Below are 22,082 nucleotides of genomic sequence, written 5' to 3'. Positions count from 1 at the left end.
TAAAATGGCTAAATAATATAAAAAATAAATAATAAGCTTATTGTTCAAATGTTTTGAATTTATTTTCTTACTTGAAATATTTGTATGGTGTTGCATGAGCTTCTACATACAGGCGGGGTGGGGTAATCGCGAAGAGGTGACATTCGTCTGACCAGCTTTAGGCCCGCCCCCTTGCGTCTGACGTCGCTGACGTCGGACGGGACTGTTTGTTCTGGATTTGGGGCGAGGAAGATCTGCGCGCGCTGACAACCGACATAGGAAGGTAAAAAACGCAGTTTGAACCTATACTATTGTGACATTGACACACGCCAGGCGTCGGCGCGGAATACAACGAATTCAATAAAACGCTGACATCTGTCACCGCTCGCGTATTCCATGCGCTGTCAGGGCTCGCAGTGACAAGCGGAGCATGGGCTGTCTTCGCAGGCCTTGCACCGGTGCGGGCGCACGAGATGAATCTTGCTACATTAAGTTTGTGCACTTTGTTTCTCGGCGCGTGCAGTGTGTTGCGTTGTTAGCGTTGTTGTGGTCACGCTGAGGTCATTTTCACGACACCGCTGCCTGGCCCTGGCTGTCAGTGTGCGCGTAACCTGCAGGACAGTATGATGCTAACCAGTTAGCTGCTAGGCTGTTTGTTTGTAGCCCCGTAGGCCGTATTCGTGACATAACGTACGATCAACTCGAAGCGTAGGTTACGCATGGTGGCGCAGAGGCGCTGGTAAAATGTGGCGTATAATCTTTCGGGAATCTAAAATCGGTCAAAGTTGTATTCTGAAAGGCGGTTTACGTGCCGAGCTGTCAACTGGTGACAGCCGACATGGCGACATTCTCACAGGGAAGGTTAAGGAATAGCGAGTGAGCACTTTTAGGATATTCTGCTATACATCGTCTCATGCTGAATATGAGTCAAAATCATTTCGTTGCTTATATTAACGCCCAAAGATTATTTTGAGGGTGTATTGTCGGTGTTTGATTGTGTTAAGTGGTTGTCTGAGCTGTAGTACGTGGACCCTGGAATTGTAATTGATGTGCTTGACACCGTGGTAGCAACATATATGAAGCTGTTTCGGCTTTTAAGACTATCGGGAGTGTTCAATTGTCTATTCGAAGAACACGGCTGATCTGACCTTAACGTTTTACTGTCTGCGCTCCTTCGACATGTGGTACGGTAATAGCGGTGTGCGGGAATGTAATGTGCGTAGTGAAACGTGCTGAACCTGAAGTCAACATCTGACCGAAAGGCGTGATCAAAGAAAATGCTTTCTTTATAAATGGAATGTTATGTAACTTTATACGAATCTTGGATCGATATACAAATGTATGCACATTTAAATGTTTTGACAAAATTGTCAGATCCACAATAAAACAAAAGTCCAGAGTGTCCACACGTATATTTAACGTCCAAGAAACGGTCAACTCATCCGTGCTGGACTATGAATGTGGCCACCTAGACCTTTCGAAAGTATGTCAAGGCTTTAAACAGAAAGAACTTCCAGAAAAAATTCCACCGAGTTTCAGGACACTATTTCAAAACACAATACTGAGCAGTTGAGCAGGTCGATATCGAAAGTAGTTAATATTGGTACTATTGCACCACAACTAGCCTTAGTTTCAGAATATTCCAATATTGCCTCTTGATTCTCAAATAGGATTTGTTTAATCAATATACAGCTGATTTCAAGCATTGTTTTTGTTCCAATAGTCCTAGAAACCGGCATACTGCAGGCTCCTTTGGAATTACCATAACGTCGTTAATATACGTTTGAAAACGACTCTTAACACATAATCATGGTCACACAGGTTCACACAAAAAAGGATTATGGACAAATGAGAAGTGTCTCATTTATGCACAGCTATAACACATGTGTAACAGGGACGATAAGTCCCCCATTTACACACACAACCTATATTTCCCACTCCTTTCTTCTATCTCTCTCAGGTCACCAGTCCCAGTGTGCATTGCACACTAACCCTTAACTTATAGACAACCCAGGCTTTTATCTCGACCAGTGAACGCAAAGTCTGGTCCTTCCTCCCAACATCCTTCCTGTAGATGGCTCTTCTTGTAGACTAGAGAAATGATCCCGCAATATAATTACATCATTCAAACTGACAGTCCACAATAATCACAAAAACGTACTCTGAGGTTTGATTTTATCCCCATTGTCCGCAGCTTTCCTAAAGACATCCTGACCCCTGTCTACTCCTAAATGAATTTAATCTGAATCAAATTCACAGAATGACTTCTTAAGTTCTAACTTGAGCCATGCGGATGAAACTGACGACGTGGGTGATCTCTTCCCATAGACCGTGCAGTGAGCGCTGACTTCAGGAGTTACCCCGGTAAAGGGCAGCGACTGACGGTGGTGGTGACGATGATAATGATGACCGTCCTTCCCCCAGAGAGTCGAGTCAGGAGCGTCATGGCCTGAGGCGGCGCCCCCGCTGCCGCGCCTGCCCCCGCCAGGTCCAATCAGCCCCGACTCGTCTGCAAACCCCCTCCTCCCCCCCCCCTCCCCCACCCCACCCCACCCCACCCCACCATCACCATGGGGGACGGACTGGAGGCGGGCAGAAGCCAGACTCCTCCTTCAGCCCCGCCTCCTCTCTCCTGCAACCCCCCGGCTCCCGAAACATGGAACCCGTCCCGACCCAGGCGACAGACCAATCAGCTACAGGTACGGAGAGTCAAGCTATTGTGGGGGTCGTTTGGCAACATGACGTGCTGCCTGTCGTATATGAACATGATGGCTGGGATTTTGACTGTTTGGTTTTTGACACAGTACCTGTTGAAAGGGGTGTTGAAGGCTTTATGGAAACACCACTTCGCATGGCCCTTCCAAGCTCCCGTAGACGCCATCAAACTCAACCTGCCTGTAAGTAGTATGGCTGAGTGGTACTTCTTTAGTATGAAATAATTCTTTCCATTCTGTGATATCAGTTTTTTTTTTGGTTTGAATTGACCATAATCAGAAGATGGGGCCTGATAAGACAAAAATAAATGCATAAATGTCAATTTTGTGTAAATATCCCAAAGGTTATTGTGATTGTGGGCCAGGATAATCTTGTGTCTAGAATGTGCCTCAAACACATGTATGTGTGTGTGTGTGCATGCATCTTTCTGCACGCACACGCACACAAATGAAATGGGTGGAATAAAAGAGACTATAGTATTTTTGCTCTGCACATTTTCCTGAAAAATAGCTTAAATGGCACGGTATAGACATCTGTCAAGACTAGCTAAGAGGTCTGCACGGCTCCAAATTGAGGGGCCAGAATCCTAATGGACCCAGGAAATTTGTTCCAAGATCCAATTGGATGCTATAATCTTTTTAACGTGAAAAAACGGCTACAGTTTGGCTTTAAATATGCAACGGGCCTGTCTTACATGAGTCACACCGTCACAGTCCGCCTAATATAATCCACATCCATCCTTACCGTGTGCATTTTCTCGGCCCAACTAGCTGGGGAAAAAAAAAGAATTTCCCCCCATATTTTGCGCTCTGGCGGTTATTCAGACCCGGGACACGTGGTAATAGAATGGGGCCCGAGCCCATAGACCATGATACAATGTGGACCCTAAACCGTACGGGGCCCAGGTCGGGTTTGGGATCATGGGGTTCGGGGAGACCCGTGAAAGACCTCTACTAACTGGTACTTGCACTAACTGCGCCCTCCTTTTTCCTCCCTGGACCTAGGACTACTACAAGATCATCAAGACCCCCATGGACATGGGCACTATCAAGAAACGTCTGGAAAATAGCTACTACTGGAATGCCCATGATTGCATACACGACTTCAACACAATGTTCACCAACTGCTACATTTACAATAAGGTAAACCCACACACACACACACGCTGCAGGATGGGCCTGTGGTCTTAAAATATGTATACCTTTCTACACCGATAGAGGCTGATTAGGTTCCCTGTTATTTAATAATTATTCGCCGAAGGCAAAGTGAATAATTGTTTTAGTATATACTACACGTGAACACTCCAACAATAAACAAGATAGCACTTTTTGCCGGGATTTCTTTGTTTTTATTAGCGGTTTATTTGTTTTTATTAGCGCGACAAGACGACCGTCACGCGCGACATTTTGCGATGAAAACAATGTCCCACGTTTGAGATCTCAATCATGGGATATTGCCCAATATCCCGAGAAAGCGAACCAATCAAATTGCGCCATCTTAGGAGGTTCACGTGTAGCATATACTAATGTATGTTATTACATGGCTTAGTTGAAGTTGCTCAATTTCTACTGTTAGATTAAGGCATTCATATTTCTGAACAGCAGACTGCCTCTATGAATAACAGGCTGTTGCCATGAACGTAGTAAGTAGCCACGTTACAAGCGGGGTAATGTACAGAGAGTCGGTCATCTTTGCGTAAACACAGCCTGCCTTTCATTTGATGGACGAAACAGCTATTGCATTCAAATGAATGAGGAATTACAAATGTCTTTAAATGCTTGCATCATGGAATCCCACTGGAGATTGAGATTGTGTGTGTGTACGTGTTTGTGCGTGTGTGTACGTGTGTGTGTACCTGTGTACCTGTGCACAGCCCGGCGACGACATTGTGTTGATGGCTGAGTCTCTGGAGAAGGCGTTTCTCAATAAGATCTCTGAGATGCCCCAGGAGGAGACGGAGATCGCCGTGGTTTCCAAAGGACGGCGCGGCAGTAGCCGGCGGGAGCCAGGTAAAACCAGAACTAGAAGTGGACCTGATCTGTTTGGGACGTCCGTTCCCAAACGGCAGTCAGACGTCGGCTGCCGTATCCATCTTGTCTGCTACGTTGCCCAGCAGTCATTGTTGTGTCCTGAGACCGATTACAGTTCCCTTCTGTTTCAATGTGGATGGAGTCTTGGTTGTTGTTTTCTTTTCCTCATTGGTTTGCATCCTTCCCCAGGTTTGACCAGACCAGACTCGGGCCAGGAGTCCTCCTCCCCCTCCACCACTCCCCACACACGAGACTACTCCTCATCCTCCTCCACGCCCCACACCCGCGCACCCCCTTTGACCCCCACCCCTCAGGGCCCTCCCAACCTCCCCCTGGCCCTCCCCTCCCACGGCCAGGCGCAGCCCCCGCGGGTGCCCCCCACTCCACCCTCCCACGCCCCTCAGCTTGGACCCCCGTTCCCCCTGTCAACACTGGACATCCTGGCCCAGGGACTGACCTCGGTCCCTCCTCCAGCCACCACCCACACCACCGCTCTCTCAGGTCTCCACCCCAACCAGCTTCAGCAGAACTCTGCAGCTCCCATCAAGGTTAGTCCATGGCTCAAACTACTTCAGAACCTCCCCCTAAAGTCTCTGAGCATCTGGACGCCCTGCTTCAAATTGCATTCATTTATTCATTTATTTATCTGCTGTCCTCTCACAGCAGAGGAAAAGTCAAAAGAGAAAAGCGGACACCACCACGCCCACCGCAAACGACCAGCTCAGCGAGTCGTCCCCCGTCTCCTCCGCCGACCCGCGGCCCCGCCGCGAGGTCAGCCGGCCGCCCAAGCAGCCCAAGAGGGAGGCCCTGCAGCCCGACTCCCAGAACCACCTGGGCCTGGTGCTGGGCATCGGGCTGGCGGGCACGGCGAGCCCCAAGAAGCAGGAGCAGCTGCGCTACTGCGCCGGCCTGGTCCGGGACATGCTGTCCAAGAAGCACGGGGAGTACGCCTGGCCCTTCTACAAGCCGGTGGACGCGCAGGCCCTCAGCCTCCACGACTACCACGACATCATCAAGCACCCCATGGACCTGTGCACCGTCAAGGTGAGCTGTTCCCCACCCCCGGGGGGCGTGCGGACTGGAGCGCGAGAGACGCGACCCAGTGTCACTCGTGCGTGCGTGCGTGCGTGAGTGAGTGTGTGCTAACGTGCGTTCACGTCTCCTGCCCGCGTCTCCAGAACAAGCTGGAGGCCAGGCAGTACAGAGACGCCCAGGAGTTTGCGGCCGACGTGCGCCTGATGTTCTCCAACTGTTATAAATACAACCCGCCGGATCACGACGTGGTCGCCATGGCACGCAAGTTACAGGTAAAGTACAAACACCGACTCTGCACCTAAACGACCTGATGATAACCCCCTCCCCCCCCCCTCCTACCGTCCTACCGCCGGATGATGTTTTGAGGCGCGTGTCTGTGTTTTGTTTGTCTTTTGTTTTCTAAACTCGCGGCTCTCCCACACACACACCCAGCAGCAGCTCACGGCTTCTCTTTGCCATAATGTCCTCGTGACAGGACGTGTTTGAGATGCGCTTCGCCAAAATGCCGGACGAGCCCACGGAGCCCGCGCCGGTGCCGGCCCCGTCGCCGGCCCTCCACGCGGCGCTCCACCCGGCGCACCACCACCCGGTGCTGCACCACCCGGCGCTCCACCCCGCCCTCCTCCCCGCCCCCACCTCGCGCCAAGTCCTGCCGGCCACGCTGGCACGCCGGACCTCCAGCTCCTCGGACACGGAGTCGTCGGCGGGCGATTCGGAGCGCGAGCGGCAGCACCGGCTGGCCGAGCTACAGGAGCAGGTTAGACTGCCGCTTCCCTCTAGGGCCCGTGAGCCCCGTGTGATGTCACAAAAGGTTTGTGACCCCCCCCCAAACTTGCATCCGCTTTTCACGTACGGCCGATCAGCACCACGGCCCTCCTCGGCGGCTGATAGGGGTTAGCTCGCCCATTTCTCCCCCCTTAAAACTTCCACTTGGACTTCCACTTTTGGAGTGCCCTCAGCAGTAAATCTTCCACTTCGTTTTAGGCCTGCATCGGACCTCACTACGTTTTGAGGGTTGATTATAAGGGCAATATAGCACTCCCCCTTGCTCCATACAGTAATGGGACACCCCACCCCTACACGAGAACGTGCAAAATCTAGGGTTAGGGCAAAAATCTAGGGTTAGGGGAGGGTATTGGGACGGGGCCTAAGACTCCATCTGTTTGTATTCCTAAGGACCATTTACATTTAACGATCAAATATCTATTGTTTATCCAGCAACAATGTCACATGACCCCGTATGCATATCGGGCGACGCGACCCCTGGGTTGGGATTCACTGGGTCAGACGATGGCAAATGAAAGGGGTGTGGGGTGCGGGGAAGGAGGAGAAAAGGTGACGATACAGCCGGGGAGGGGGAGGGCCTCAGCCAGGAAGCGCGTCCTGTCACATAACCCCCCCCCACCAGCGTCCGTGCTAACGGTTTCCGTGTTTCGCTGTCTCCCCCCCCCGGCAGCTGAAGGCGGTCCACGAGCAGCTGGCTGCCCTCGCCCAGCCCCAGGTGAGCAAGCCCAGCAAGAAGAAGGAGCGGGAGAGGAAGGAGAAGGAGCGGGAGAGGGAGAAGGAGAAGGAGAAGGAGAAAGAAAAAGAGAAGGAGAAGAAGAAGGAGAAGCACAAGAAGAAGTCTGCGCTGGAGGAAATGGCGGAGGCCCCGCCCGCCGCCATCCTCCAGCCGTCCAAGAAGAGCAAGATCTGCAAGGAGCCTGCCGCGGTGGGCAAGAAGGACAGGAAGAAGCCTGGGTAGGACTCTTTTTTTTTTTTTATTATTCACTTTGAGTCCCATTGTGAAATGAACCCCGTTGAACCTAATTGAGAATGGACTGAATTTCCGGGGACCGCAGTTCCGCCACTGTTGAGCTGTAGAGCCTCCTCCGTCTATGATGCCGTTCCTGTTGCACAGAGCTAATCCAAGCCATCTTTCTCCGCCGCAGTAAGAAAGATGAGGTTAAGAACAGTCGTCTCGGGGCGCCCCCCCCGGCCGGCCCGACGCCCCTCGTCCCCTCTGCGTCTCTCGAGGCAGAAGACGACATTGGTGTGTACGCATGCTTTCACATGATGTCGACTGATGTGTGTGTCAGGTCGCTTTACGCTCAAGACCATTGCTCTAGACTTCTCCCCCCCTCCCCCCCGACATAGGATGCACACTATCCTGAATAACATTTGACAACAAACGACACATTGTGGCTCTGGTAAGCCTTTGGAACGGCGCTTCTCGGCTGCCCTCAGGATTTCTTGGCCCTTCCCTTCATTGAGGACCTCGGCTGACCGCCGTCGTCTCCTCTGACCCCTGCCCTCTCTGACCTCTGACCCCTCTGACCTCTGACCCCTGCCCTCTCTGACCTCTGACCTCTCTGACCCCTGCCCTCTCTGACCTCTGACCCCTGCCCTCTCTGACCCCTGCCTTCTCTGACCCCTGCCCTCTCTGACCTCTGACCTCTCTGACCCCTGCCCTCTCTGACCTCTGACCCCTGCCCTCTCTGACTCTCTCTCCCAGGTGTGTTCGGAGGCAGCTCGGGTGAGCGCTGCAAGCCCATGTCGTACGAGGAGAAGCGCCAGCTGAGCTTGGACATCAACAAACTCCCCGGCGACAAGCTGGGCCGCGTCGTCCACATCATCCAGTCGCGGGAGCCCTCACTGAAGAACTCCAATCCGGACGAGATCGAGATCGACTTTGAAACACTGAAGCCCTCCACGCTGAGGGAGCTGGAAAAATACGTCTCCTGCAGCCTCAGGAAAAAGAAAAGGACAACAGGTGTGTGTGAGTGTGAGATTATGTGTGTGTGTGTTTGTGTGTTTTTTAAGCAGTGGGAGTTGAAGGTCTTTTTTTCTAACAAATGTCGACTTAAATTCACCATCCTCCCCCCCCCCCAGCTGAGAAGGCCTTGGAGGTGTCGAAGGCGAAGACTGGCTCTTCCTCGTCGGCCAGCAGCGACTCCTCCGAGGACAGCGAAGACTCCGAACATGGTGAGGAGGGGACCCCCGGCCCGGCCCCGCCCCGCCCCGCCTGTCTGCCTGGACCTCGTCTCACCTCCTCCTCCTCCTCCTCCCTCCTCTCTCCCCCACCAGGGCTGGTTCCCAAGCAGCAGCAGCAGCAGCAGAAGCAGAAGAAGGCGGCGTTCCCCAAGGACGCCAAAAGGCCTCACCACTCTTCCTTTAACAGCGGCGGGGGCCCCCCAGGGCCCCCCCACCAGCCCCAGGCGGTCCAGTCCAAACCCCTGTTCGCCGCCCCTCCGCCCCTGCCCGTCCCCGCCCCCCCCTCTTTGGACTCGTCGCAGCTGTCGGGGTCTGGGTTCGATCCCCTGGCACACTTTCTGAACCCTCACCTGGCCCAGTCCAAACCGGAGCCCAGCCCCGCCGTGTCCGGCGCCAGCGGCCCGGCGGCCCCCGGGCCCCCGGGGCCCCTCAACACAGCACAGGCCCACGCCGCCCCGGCCCCCGCCCAGACACACCCCTTCCTCAACCAACACGCCGTCATACCTTCGCCAGGTACGTTCAGGGTTAATGACATGGGTTTTCATATCTTGTATATACAGTATATATATATATATATATATATATATATTTTTTTTTTTAATCGCTTGACAGCCCTAATATATATATATATATATATATATATATTAATTATTATATATATATATATATATATATTAGGGCTGTCAAGCGATTAAAAAAATGTATGTAATTAATTACAGGCTCTGTGATTAATTAATCTAAATTAATCGCATAATTACATTTTGCAGAGAAAGTATTTCAAAATAATTTAATTCAAATAAATTATGGCAAATGAGTGATTCAATGAACAATAGACATAATAGACTTTAAAGTTTGATGTCTCTTTTATTTAAAACATGTCTTTCGTTAACATACGGTGCATTTTAAGATCAAATTAATAACATTTCCATCTCACTCAAGATGCAATGCATCTCAGGCAAAGAATATACAATACTTTGTTTTGACTCTAGAGGGCACTATAGGACCGCGATTAATCTGCGTTTTTTTTTGTGATTAATTAATCGAAATGAACGCGTTACTTTGACAGCCCTAATATATATATATATATATATATATATATATTGATCAATATCGATAATTATCATAATAAATTATAAAAATTCTTAATTAACAATTTTCATGTTTATCTCCTTAGGACAGAACCCTAAATAAACCATATGGTTAATTATGGATGATAATATAACATTTTTATATTACTGTAAAAACTCACTACTACTATTAATACAGTATAACAAAAAAACAACATGGCTTGGTTAAACAACCATTTCCAATTAACTGAAATGGTATGACCTTTCTGAGGTACAGTTTCTTTAACTGGCTGTACTGAGCAGCAGTACGCCACTAGTAGTACAGTGGTCCTCGTGAGCGGGAGGGGCCGGAAACACGCCTCAGCGTCTCGCACTGTTTATTGTGTTTATTTTGTTGCGGCCGATCGACACACTGTCTACTCTGGCTCTGTTCCGCGTGTCCTGATGCGACGGCTCCCAATAGTGACCGAGATGTTCCTTCCTCTCCGCAGCGCTCCACAACGCTCTTCCACAGCAGCCGTCGCGCCCCAGCCACCGCGCCGCGCCCCTCCCCCCCAAGAGCGCCCAGCCGCCCCCCGCCCCCGTCTCCATCATGCCTGCCACCGCCGCCGCTGCTCCCCTGCCCTCCTCCTCCTCCTCCTCCTCCTCCGCACCCCCTCAGCCCTCGCTGCCCCTGGCCCTCCCGGAGCGGGCGCCCCTGTCGCTGCCGCTGCCGCCGCCGCCGCCGCCACCACCGCCGCCACACCTCCCCTCCCCCACCACGCACACCATCCTGGGCACGCTGTCGGCGCAGCCTCCCGCCGCACTGCTGGAGGACGACGAGGAGCCGGCGCCCGCCGGCCCCGACACCCCGCCCCCCTCGCTGCCCCTCGGCCAGATGCACATGTACCTGCAGTCGCTGCAGCCGCGGGCGCCCGCCCCCGCCCAGCCGCCGCCGCACGGCCACGGCCACGCCCACTCGCCCGCGCAGGCCCCCTCGCACGCCACCGCCGCCGCGCAGCCCGCCCACGCCCACGCGCAGGCCGTCACGGCGGGGCCCCAGCGGAACGGCGCCGGCCTCGGCCTCCTGCCGCAGTCGTTCATGAACGCGCACGCGCCCCCCGCCGCCACCGCCGCAGCCCGCGCTGCAGAAGGGCGCGGCGCTGCAGCAGAAACTGCAGCAGATGCAGCAGCAGCAGCAGCACCTCCTTCGACCGCAGTCGCCGTGCATCAAAACGGAGCCTTTCGCAACAGGTGGGCTGATGACGCACGCTCACACACACACACACACACACACACACACACACACACACACACACACACACACACACACACGCACGTGTATTGAGACTTGATGATGGTGCGTGTGCGCAGGGCCCCTGAGGGAGAGTCCGACGTCTCTGATGCTCCATTCTCCCCAGATGACTCCCCAGTTCCATCCGGTTGGACAGCACTCGCCTGCGCCGACCAAGAAACACGTAGGCCCTTCCTCCCTAGCGTCCCCGTGCATCGACTTTAAAGCACAATACAGAATAATGCATGCTAAGTGCGTGTGCGTGTGTGTGTGTGTGTGTGTTCAGGAGCAGAGGTCCAATCTGGTGGGGGCGGTGAAGGAGGAGAAGCTCTCCCATTCTCCCGTCCTGCCGCCGTCGCCCTTCAGCCCCGCCCTGCGTCCGGACGGACACAAGAGCCTGGACAGCAGGCCTCCTCACAGTGAGTGCGCTCCCCCTCTCCCCAGTCCCAACGTGTCTCTGACTTAAGGTTCATATCTAAAGTCTGACGGTAGACGAGCTCAAATGCTGCCGTCAGTAGTAAACTGCTTTATCCACTTGCTCAAATGAGTTTTCTTCAGTAGAATATTTCCGTAACAAAACATGGAAAGGAGCTGTGACTCTGCCCTTTTTGGTGGTCAACAGATTATTAGCAAAAGGCTTCAATGTATCATTTTCTTCTGAGCATTTTACCTCAAAGAGCTTTCACTCTTCTTCATCTTTTACAAGCTTCTTTGAACAGTCCTCTTGTCGCCGTGCGCTCCACTGCCCTACGTGGTGGGCAGACAGAACTACACCATGGTGTCAAATGACCTGTAACTCTTTATTTGGAAACATATCTTTAAAAAATAACAATTCCCTAAACAAAATAGTCAAGTGGTCCAGTGAGTGGATTGGTGAGCCACAGCTGAACATGGAAGCCCTGTACACCAAACAGTTACAGAGGTTAACTAAATCCATTCAGAGTGAAAAGCAGAACAAACCGCTACAGGAACGGTTTTGTTCCTGCAGCCATTATCCGTGTGAATAAAATGTCACAGCGCCCACTAGTGGTGCGTCATCTTCTTGCACATTCTGATGTCCTGAACACCTTTTGTGATTTTTGCCTTCTGTTTTTTGTTGTGTGTTTTTGTATTGAGTATGCTGTTGTTTTTTACTGTCTAAGTGAACGCCTTTTTCTTGACCTGCAAATCAAATTTACCCACGGGTATAAATAAAGCAACCTTGACCTTTATAACCTTATAACTCCTAGAACAATTGTAAGTGCATGGCACTTGTTGCTATGAACATCCTTACTGTACTGTATATACAGTGATATATATTTATACATCTAAATGTAAAATGTAAATGACCACAAACGACTCGACACTCCTTGTCGAAGGACTGCCCTCTCCTGATGTTTTAAGTTTTTGCAGTGGTATTGTTTCAGTATCAGTATCGAGATATTTTTATTTGGGTATCGTATTGAAGCATTTTGGTATCGTGACATCGCTAGTGCGACTGGACACTGTGAGTGTGTGGTTGTCTAACCGGCATGGCGCGTCGTTCCTTCCCATAGACGTGAAGTCATTGGACAGCTCCCGCCCAGGGTCACGCCTCCCGCACTCCCCGGCCCCACCCACCTCGCAGCATGACGTCAAAGTCAAGCTGGAATCTAAAACACAGAGCGCTCCCAAGAAAGCACAGGTGTGTGTGTGTGTTTGTGTGTGTGTGTTTGCATATTTGCACCAGTGTGCATGTGTCTTTACACATGTCAGTAGTGTGTGTCTGAGCACGGTTTCTATGTCCCCTTTGTGTGATTGCAGTTCTTTATGTTATGGACATTTATTTTGTGTCCCCCTTCCTTTTTATTCTCTCGTTCTCTTTCGGTCTCTCTCTTTCCCTCTTTCTTTCTCTCTCTCTCTCTCTCTCTCTCTCTCTCTCTCTCTCTCTCTCTCTCTCTCTCTCTCTCTCTCTCTCTCTCTCTCTCTCTCTCTCTCTCTCTCTCTCTCTCTCTCTCTCTCTCTCTCTCTCTCTCTCTCTGCCTCTGTCTCCCAGGACACCAAGCTGAAGAACATGGGCTCGTGGGCCAGCCTGATCCAGCGGCCGCAGTCCACCACCTCCACCTCCTCCTTCCGCTCCTCCAGCGACAGCTTCGAGCAGTTCCGCCGCGTGGCCCGCGAGAAGGAGGAGCGGGAGCGGCAGCTGAAGGCCCAGGCTGAGCAGGCGCGCAGGGAGCAGGAGAAGCTGCGGTAAGGGTCGGGGGGTCCAGGGGGCTCGGGGGCCCACTCTCACCCCCTCGTAGCTTCGGGTCGAGTTGGTCCGGGGATCAGCTGCTGATTTTTTTCTCAAGATGTTGCCCTTTGACCCTGGTTCGTTTTGTGTTCGCACGATGACGTTTAAAGCGACATCAGTGAAAACGATAAGGGACCCTTAGCTAAATCGGAATTGGTCCGAAAAGTTGGGAGGAACCAGCCCATGGTCCACGGCGTGCAGCTCGGTTGAGTAATGTATTAAAGGTGCAGCTTGTAGAATCTAGTGGGAGGCAATATAATGTTCATTAGGATGTTTTAGTTAATGTATCATCTAGTAGTGTTACTGTGAAAAAGGAAGGAAGTGAAATCCAAGCTTTTTTCATTTGTACAACGTCAAATTTATGATTCAAACTTTATGATTCAAAGTTGATGACTGTTATTTGTGTCCCAGTGCTCTGCATGCTCAGGCCCGAGCAGGCTGCAGTTCACTTAGCGGCCAGAGAGGCCAGTAGCGAGAAGGGATGTATGATTCCTACTCATAGGACCTTCAACGCACGTGACACTGAAGGCTAGAGAAGGTGTACCGCTCCATGGCGGATCCCGCTTCCCCCGGCGTGTCACCCACGCCCTCGTCCTCCTCTCACCTCTTCCCTCCCTTCGGCAGCGGTAGCCGTGACGACGAGGACACCGTGGAGCCGGCCCGCCGCTCGAAGGACGACGCGCACCGCCGGCAGGAGCAGCAGCAGCAGCAGCAACAACAACAACAGCAGCAGCAGCAGCAGCAACCGTCGCCGCTCGCCCCCACGCCGCCCGCCTCCACCCCTCCCACCCACTCTCCGCAGCCCGCCCCCAGCCAGCCGCAGGCCACGCCCCCGGCCCCGCCCTCGGCCGCCGCGCAGACCGCTCTCGACCAGCAGAGGGAGATGGCGCGGCGCCGGGAGCAGGAGAGGCGCCGGCGAGAAGCGGTGAGTGCGCGAAACACGCGGCTGTGTCATGGCAACTAGCCTGGCGATTGACCTCTGAAGAAGTCCCGCCTCCGAGGCTCCCGGTTCCCTCGGTCAAATGTCTATGGGAAATAAGGGGGGTTTATGAATGATCGTACATAACAAACTAAAATCTGCGTCATGTTTTGAACTACACACTTTTTCCATCTAGTTTCGACTGGCTTTTTGGATTGTCTGTGCCGTTAAAATAGCATTTATAATCGTTTACTACTTTAACGGCACCGACGCAGCTTTTACTACTTCGCCACCTACAGAGTTTGTTATGTACGATCATTCAAAAACCCCATGTTATTTCCCATAGACATTTGACAGAGGGAACCGGGAGCCTCGAAGGCGGGACTTGTTCTTCAGAGGTCTATTGCCAGACCAAGCTCAATCGTAGATTGTACGTTGGTCCGGGGAGCCTGCTGTCATTTTCTTCAGCACAAGAGGCGTGATCAACGGGCGGGAGTTAAATTGACTCTGTACGCAATCGGCTGCTTGCTTGCCGTCGCTTCCCTGTCGTCATTGTTGTTAAACCAGCCAATAGCGCGCCAGGGGGAAAAGCCATCTTGGTGATTGGCTCCCGCAAAAATGTATCGAAACTAGAAAGAAATGTATTGCTCTTCTCCCGACCCTTCTGCAGGGCGAACTCAAATCGCCGGCAGAATGGGCGGGGCTACCCGGTCTAGGTGAAAGCGGTCCACGTTCATTCATTATAAAAATGATATGAACAATCGATCCATCTGAGTGGGCCTAACCAAGGTTTATCACCGTATAATATGTTTGTTTTATACAGCGCCTTCCTTAGACTCAAGGTCACTTTACAGATTCATGAGCACACACGGAGCATGACAGCACAACAAGAAGTTCAACAACACAAATAAAAAGAAATATAAAAGAAATAAAAAGAATAATATGTACAGAGGGTCTATTCAGGGGTGGAAGAGGAGAGGTTTTCTTGTGAGGAACCCCTTAGGGGCCAGCCACACGGAGACGCTTTTTGGTTTAAACGCAGATGTTTTGCATCGTTTTGGCCGATCGTCCAAACGAATCCTGTAAACGCATCGCTTGCAAACAAACTTTTCTGAAACCTGGTCCCAGGGTGAAAAAATTCACAAACGAAGCCCTTGAGTGTTCGACGGCCAATACGCATACTTGCGTTTCGATGATGTCATCGCCACACCCCTCGAGCGTAACCTCTTGTAACCCGTGACGACGTCTCATAACAACAACAATGGCAGACTACATGCTCGTGTTCCTGCTGGAAAATATATTGTGCCTATTAGGGTTACTATCGCAAAATATTATATATATATAATAATATAATATTATAATATTCTATTCTTCGCTACAGGAGCCATCGTCATGTTCTTTCCATTCAGTTTATTTTCTTCTACTGTATTTGTATACAGCGCTCAAGCTTTCTGCGCATGCTCCGCCTCTTCCTCTCCGTTTCCGGTGAATTTCTAAAACTGAAACAGCGCCACCTATACGCCTGGAATATGAAGTAGCGTGTTGAGTCATATTGAGATGGATCCGTTTGGACGCAAATGTTCTTGATACGATGCCAGGGAAAACGGGGGAAAAAAGATAGTTTTGGTACATGTGGACTTGGCCTTAGGTTCAACTGATCTCTCCTGGTGCATTCCCCACCAGTAGGCCCACAATGGATACCCTCAACCACTAGGAGACCACAAACCGGGCAAAGAATATCAGCAGACCAAGGAATTCTAATTCTAAATATTTTAGTAGTTAGTATTAGTTTCTTTCTTACTACCTGAAGTAAGTTCATTCAAAGTTCAGTTTCCGAGTCTGTTTCTTCCAGATAGACCATGGACTCTCCTCTATGTCAGCCTGCATTACTCCCGTGTTACTCTCCATTGTGTGTCACTATCTCCCATTGTGTGTCCTCTCCCATTATGTTTCCTCTCCCATTATGTGTGTTTAAGCATGGGGCGGGGCTCTCCCCCGCCCCATGTGTTATTAACATACAAAAAGGTGCAACCCCCTTATTTGTATTTGGTTACCTTTTATACAAAATAAGGTAGAGAATATCAAACTGCCGACACCCCTCTAGGGTTCAGCAGAGGGTGGGGCGTGCCACATGTTGCTCTGCGGGGGATCTGTTGTTGGACCGTGAGACAAAAGAAGGGCCATTTGGTGCTGATAACAACCGCTCAGTTGCTCGTTTGATCAATCCCTTCAGAGCAGTAGGGGGTTAGAGACAGCGGTCTGGCAGGGGGGAGGAGAACAGGATAACGGCAAATCCAGATCAATTGTTTGATCAACTCCTTCAAGGCGGCCACACACCGCGCCGGAAAATCGGGCGTCTGTGAGTCTTGAGAGGTCGGTGACATGAGTCTCTTCGGTGTGTACGGTGAGGTCGGCCGTCGATAAGGTCAGCGGCGTTCTTTTCAGCTCTAACCCTAACGTGTGTAATCGGCCACTACAGTCGTTCAGTCTTTACCAATCTGAAAAAACAGTGAAAGCGCAGACAATGACTCCACTCTCCCAACGCATTGGTTTGGCATCGTTTTGATAGTTGATGTTGAATTCTTTGACCATGTGGACAGACGAAATCGATGAACAGTTTATCAGCATGGTGGAGGACAGACCGTCGCTGTTCGCGGTTGCTGAGAGAGGTCCTGGTATTTCCGGTTTTCGTTCTTTTTTGGACCACAATACTTAGATTAGCGCCGCTTGCTGTTTTGGAGACATTACGTCTCGCGCAGAGCGTACGGCGTCGTCTGTAGTCGTCTAGGTGTGTATCTCACACTTTTTTTGACCAAGTCGGTGAGATTAATAGCCCGACTCCATTTTCTGGCGACGGTCTTGGTGTGTGACCGCCTTAAGAGTAGTGAGGGGTAAGTGACAGATGTTTGGCAGGGAGGGGGAGAAAACCAGGATGAAGACAAGACAGTTTTACTGTCTGATCAACTAACACCGGGGATCAGAGACAGGGTTCTGGCAGGGAGCGGGAGAAAATGAAAAAAAACGAGTGCAGACCACATGAACTGTTTAGCGAACACGAACAAAGTCTCGTCCTTCATAATATTAGCTGTCACATGAATTACTTTATTGTTCTTCATACCTTTTTAATGCAGGTGAAAGTGAACGATGTATATTTGTGTTGTTTGTTGTTTTCATGTCTGTAAATGCATTTCATGAACATCAAATGCCCCCCTACCATAAGTCTTCAGGCTCCATCTGTCCGGTGACCATTACGCTGTTGTTTCTTACAGATGGCGGACACCATTGACATCAACTTCCAGAGTGAACTCATGGCCATTTTTGAAGAGAACCTGTTCTGAGGGCGACGGCGTGCCTGGACACTGATGGTTTATTTTTTTTCTCAGTTCCTGGCGGAAAAAAACATGCAAATAGACTCTTACTTCTACTTCATATGCTCTATCGCTGCTCAACTGTACACACACGCGCACACACACACACACACATGCACACACATGCATATTACAACAAGGCTCTCTCGGTAGGGAGGGGGGGGGGTGACTGGCCATGCGTCCTGTATATGGGGGGCAGTGGAGCTGTAAAGCCCACCGCTCCGAGGGCTGTCGGATGCGTTTGTGTCGGGCTTGTGTACCCGGTTTGTTTTGGGGTCGTGCGCTTCCAGATACGTCGACATAAGGACGGACGTCTCCCGCCCCCTTTCGATCGTCGTCGGAGGAGGAGGAGGAGAAGGGGTGGGGGGGCTTTTCAAACAGATGAACAAGACTTTAGTCAGGCAGATTGCTATGTTCTGTCTCTTTTCTTTTTCTAATCTTTGTCCCTTTCTTTTTTTTTTTTTTTTTTTCCCTTTCTCATTTCTTTTTTTTTACCCAGCGTTGTGTTTTATGGCGTGAGGGTCGGGGGGGGGGTCCGGTTAAAGGGGTCCCCCTGGTAGGGTCCACCTCGGAGGCTCCGGCTAAAGGGGTCCACGTGGGAGGCCCTAGTCCAGTGTCCCCTCAGGACGTCATGAGAACGACCACGTACAACACCTTAGCGAAGAGAGGCTTTCCTCCTCTCCCTCCCTCTCCCTCTGCTTCTGAAAGCCCCTCCCATTGGTCGCTGCGGGCAGGAAGCACGCGTGGCGAAGGTCACCTGAGGACGGCCCGGGGGGGCGCGGTGAGGGCGGGGCGGGTTTAAAAGAGGTGTCAGAATGTGTCCTTTGCCTTAGAGCTTCGGCCTGTAAACTAAAAAGAATTGCCCCCAGACAACTATACATTATAAATATATATATAAATAGATACATGAATATATATTATATACGACAAAAAAAGATCAGCGAAAAAAAAAAAATGGAAAAAAAGAAAAAGGAGGAACACCAGAAGAATTAGATTTGTTGTGAGCTAAGCTTGTCTGTGCTCATCTCAGAGCTTTGGTTTTGGTTTTTTTTCTAGAATTTACTGTAAAGAACATTTGTATGGTTCTGCCGAAAGGATTGTTTTTATCTTACACTCGTTCTCTTGTATGCTTTCCGTCTTTTTCTTAACTTTATGCCAAAACCAATCTATTGAGTGCTGAAAAAGTGTATTCAAAATGTGTGTTACACATAAAATTCATCCTCTTTTAACTTTATATTAAAGACAATTTAAGGTTTTTTGTTCTATTTAATTTGACCTCATCCCTGTTTAAAATCATATGCCTTTTTAATGGGGGCGCCGTTGTTCAGTCAAGACAACAAACTACTGCACTTAGCCGTCTACTTAACTTCTGTTATTTTCTTTTTAGAATATTTTAGCTTCACCGTATTTAAGTTGCGTTTTTTTAATTCGATTTTATGTTTCTGAGTCACATCTTCATCACCACTACCACCACAGCAACCATGGTCATAAGAGACTTCTTGAACTGTTTTCATCCCTCATTCATGTTCATTTTTTTATTTTGTGTGTGTGTGCGTGTCTGTGTGCGTGTTTTATGTCCATGCTATCAGTCAAGGATTTCTGTGTGCCATTGTGTTTTTGGAAGGGGGGATTTGATCCCATGTTCTTTTGGTTGGCCCAGACATCCGTCAGTTTATTTGGTTCTTTTGTTCTCATTCTTTCATTCATTTATTTTCCCTTTTCCCATATTTGATTGTTTTGAGTCGCCCCTCCTTTGTAAATGCTTTTTGATTTTTGTTTTTTCTTTGAACAACATGTGGTATGTTAGTGTGGGAGGTATTGAGGTCAATAGATTTATTCTGTTTTGATTATGGAGTAAAACATCTTTTTTTTAAGAAAAGTATTAAAATAATATTTAAAAATTACTTGTATTTCCCTTTGTTTTTGTGGCTTTGGTAGATGACATTCCACTATCAAAGTAACTTTCAAAATGTTAGATATTATGTGTTAACATGCAGGCATATATACCTTATTTATTAATTCAAACATTTTGCAGTAGTGAATTAAATACAAATATACAATCGCAATTACAATTAAAGTTTTAAAGTTAAAAGACGGATATTCGATTGTCCATGATTTATCTTTACATTATACATCCTATCTTACACATGCGTTACTCTTAAGATCTGGTTTTGTACAAATCCTCATTCATCATGATGAAGGTTTTAGTTTAAGCCAGGAGAGGGAGCCACTGAGTTGATAAGTTGATTATTATCACGAAATTAGCAAACGCGTCTTCAATCAAGACCCTTCGTGCCCTGATTCTTTTGCTGCTATATTAAATCAGTATCCCACACGTTTTGAATAATACAACATTAAACGTTGGTTTGGAGGAACAGAGTGGACAGACATCTGCTTATTTAGAAGGGTTCAAACCTTTTCAAACCACAGCTATTTGGCTGACCACAACACACACGACTGACTTTCAAATTAGATGAATTGCCATTGTGGTTTTGCATGTCATATTAGCTTTTGAAGCCAGGAAAGCCCCTTAAACATGATGCAGGAGGCAGCAGTTCTCCATAACGGCTGTTGCGGAGAATGGATCCTAACAAAAGCTAATAATGTAGCTCTTAACTTTATTACCAGTTAATATTAATATGCTTTGTGTGATCTTTACACCCAGAGGTATCTTCCTTCCTTTCTCCAATTGAAAGGTGTTACGTTAGTTCATCACCGCTGATAATCTATTGTGGTTTCACCTTTTGCCTCCTTATGACAAACATAAACCATGAGCAGTAGGAAACCCCTTTTTGGTCCGTGTTTCTTTGTATCCTATGATGCTAGGGCCCATTGTAACTATGACAGCCCTGAAAATTCATTGCCTCTTGGAAGATGCTTGGTAAATGCTGCCTGTGTCTTTCCATGATCACGCTCCATTAACTCAAACACTTTGCTGTAGAGAAGTGTGCCAAAGGAAATCATTTTTCATCAGAGCCAGTGAAAGACCAACAAGGGACCGGACAAAGGGAAGTTTGGGTTTCCCTTGGCTTTGAAGGCCTCCTGTGCACTTGCTTATTCTTCTTTGGTCGGCCTTTGTAAGCTGCTAGTGGGATTCTACTCTTAACCAGTGCTGTCGTGTCAGTACAATATTGCAGGGACATACCGCTTGTGATCAAACCATCGACGGAGAAGTGTCTCCTGGCTTCACTTAAACAGCCATTATATAATCTGAGAAAATTAGCTCCTTGTAACAATTCTGCCGAAGAGCATTTAGCATGCGTGAACGTAAACCATGGCAATATAGTACATTACACATAAAAGGAAGGATGTTTGACCGAAGCCGGGAGAAACAGCAAAGACAGTTTGATCCCTGACCAGTGATGACCTTAAACTTTGTTCAACGGAAGAGAAAGAAAGTATGTGGGCTATGACTGAGGACCATTCCGAGAACGCCATACTCAACATAAAGAAAAAGAATGATCCTGATAATAAAATAAAAGGTCCAAAACTGGAACCACTTGCTGTTTGGACATCTATGAAACCACTGACTGGATCTGTGTTGTCATCGCCGAGTCTTGCGTTGTGTTTCTTGGACATGACACACTTGTAAATGCATGACCGCAAGTCCACTTGGCATTCCAACAGGACCCCCGTTACTGTTACACAACTGGTTGGGCTGCAGCTAGATGGATACCATTAACAACCTACTGCAAGTAAACAAAAGGAACAAACACGCTCCGCTCATATCCAGTGTATATATAAAGGAACAAGGAGGTAACAGCGTTGCTACGACCGTCAATGTTCACTCATGTCGCTGTTGTCTTGTGTGGCCTTGTGCGAGACCTCCATGTTTCCCTGGAACTGAACAAGCAAGCTGACGTCACCGTTGGGATGATGGTAGGTGTGTGTGTGTGCGTGTGCGTGCGTGCGTGCGTGTGTGCGTGTGTGCATGTGTATGTGTTTTTGGGGGATGAGAGGGAGGAACTGTACAAGTCGTTGAGTCATCAAGGACTTTGCAAAATGGATGCCAGATGATCCTAAGGAATTCCACATGTGATAAAGGCATACTTGGTGACAAAGTGTCATTTCCACACACGTTGACTCATCTGGGAGAGCAAAACACACACATTTGCTGACATGCATCTCCATCCGCCAACATCCGAGCAGTTTCTCACGCGACCTCGAGGTTTTATAGTTCACATGTTGATCTCCAGGGACCTCTTAATTAGTTCCCTTCCATCGGGCTGTTCCCTAACCGCCCATGTTAGCCCTGGCACTTCTATCTCTACTTACTTCCCAGACCCAAGTCCTCCAACACCAGCACACATTACATTACATCTACCCCTTCTTTGCTACAGGTCACGTCCATTCCTAATAAAGTCTTATCTGGTCCGCTCACACACACACACACACACGGGCCTTGGGTGTGTCTGCTGTCAGCCTGAGCTGTATCTCTTGGTAGACGGGGGACAAGCAGGGAGGTATCCCTG

At 49.5% G+C, this 22,082-nt stretch overlaps 1 protein-coding gene across 1 annotated transcript; it reads left to right on the top strand.

Annotated features, from left to right (window-relative positions):
* The first annotated feature begins 203 nt into the window (after positions 1–203).
* Positions 204–19,514, top strand: LOC311340135 (bromodomain-containing protein 4-like). The gene is given in 21 exon segments (XM_084465000.1): positions 204–262; positions 2,308–2,678; positions 2,784–2,876; positions 3,699–3,836; positions 4,568–4,703; positions 4,914–5,272; positions 5,388–5,768; positions 5,903–6,031; positions 6,235–6,516; positions 7,216–7,499; positions 7,691–7,791; positions 8,254–8,511; positions 8,631–9,245; positions 10,291–10,891; positions 10,893–11,032; positions 11,153–11,256; positions 11,359–11,491; positions 12,608–12,735; positions 13,087–13,280; positions 13,948–14,248; positions 17,512–19,514. Coding segments are annotated over 20 exon segments (4,575 nt in total). The 5' UTR covers positions 204–262; positions 2,308–2,549; the 3' UTR covers positions 17,581–19,514.
* The last annotated feature ends 2,568 nt before the right edge of the window (positions 19,515–22,082 follow it).

This window comes from Micromesistius poutassou (assembly GCF_964030765.1).
Source record: "Micromesistius poutassou genome assembly, chromosome: 3".
Taxonomy (NCBI): domain Eukaryota; kingdom Metazoa; phylum Chordata; class Actinopteri; order Gadiformes; family Gadidae; genus Micromesistius; species Micromesistius poutassou.
The sequence above is the reverse complement of the archived record's forward strand: the minus strand, read 5'-3'. Positions and strand labels throughout refer to the sequence as shown.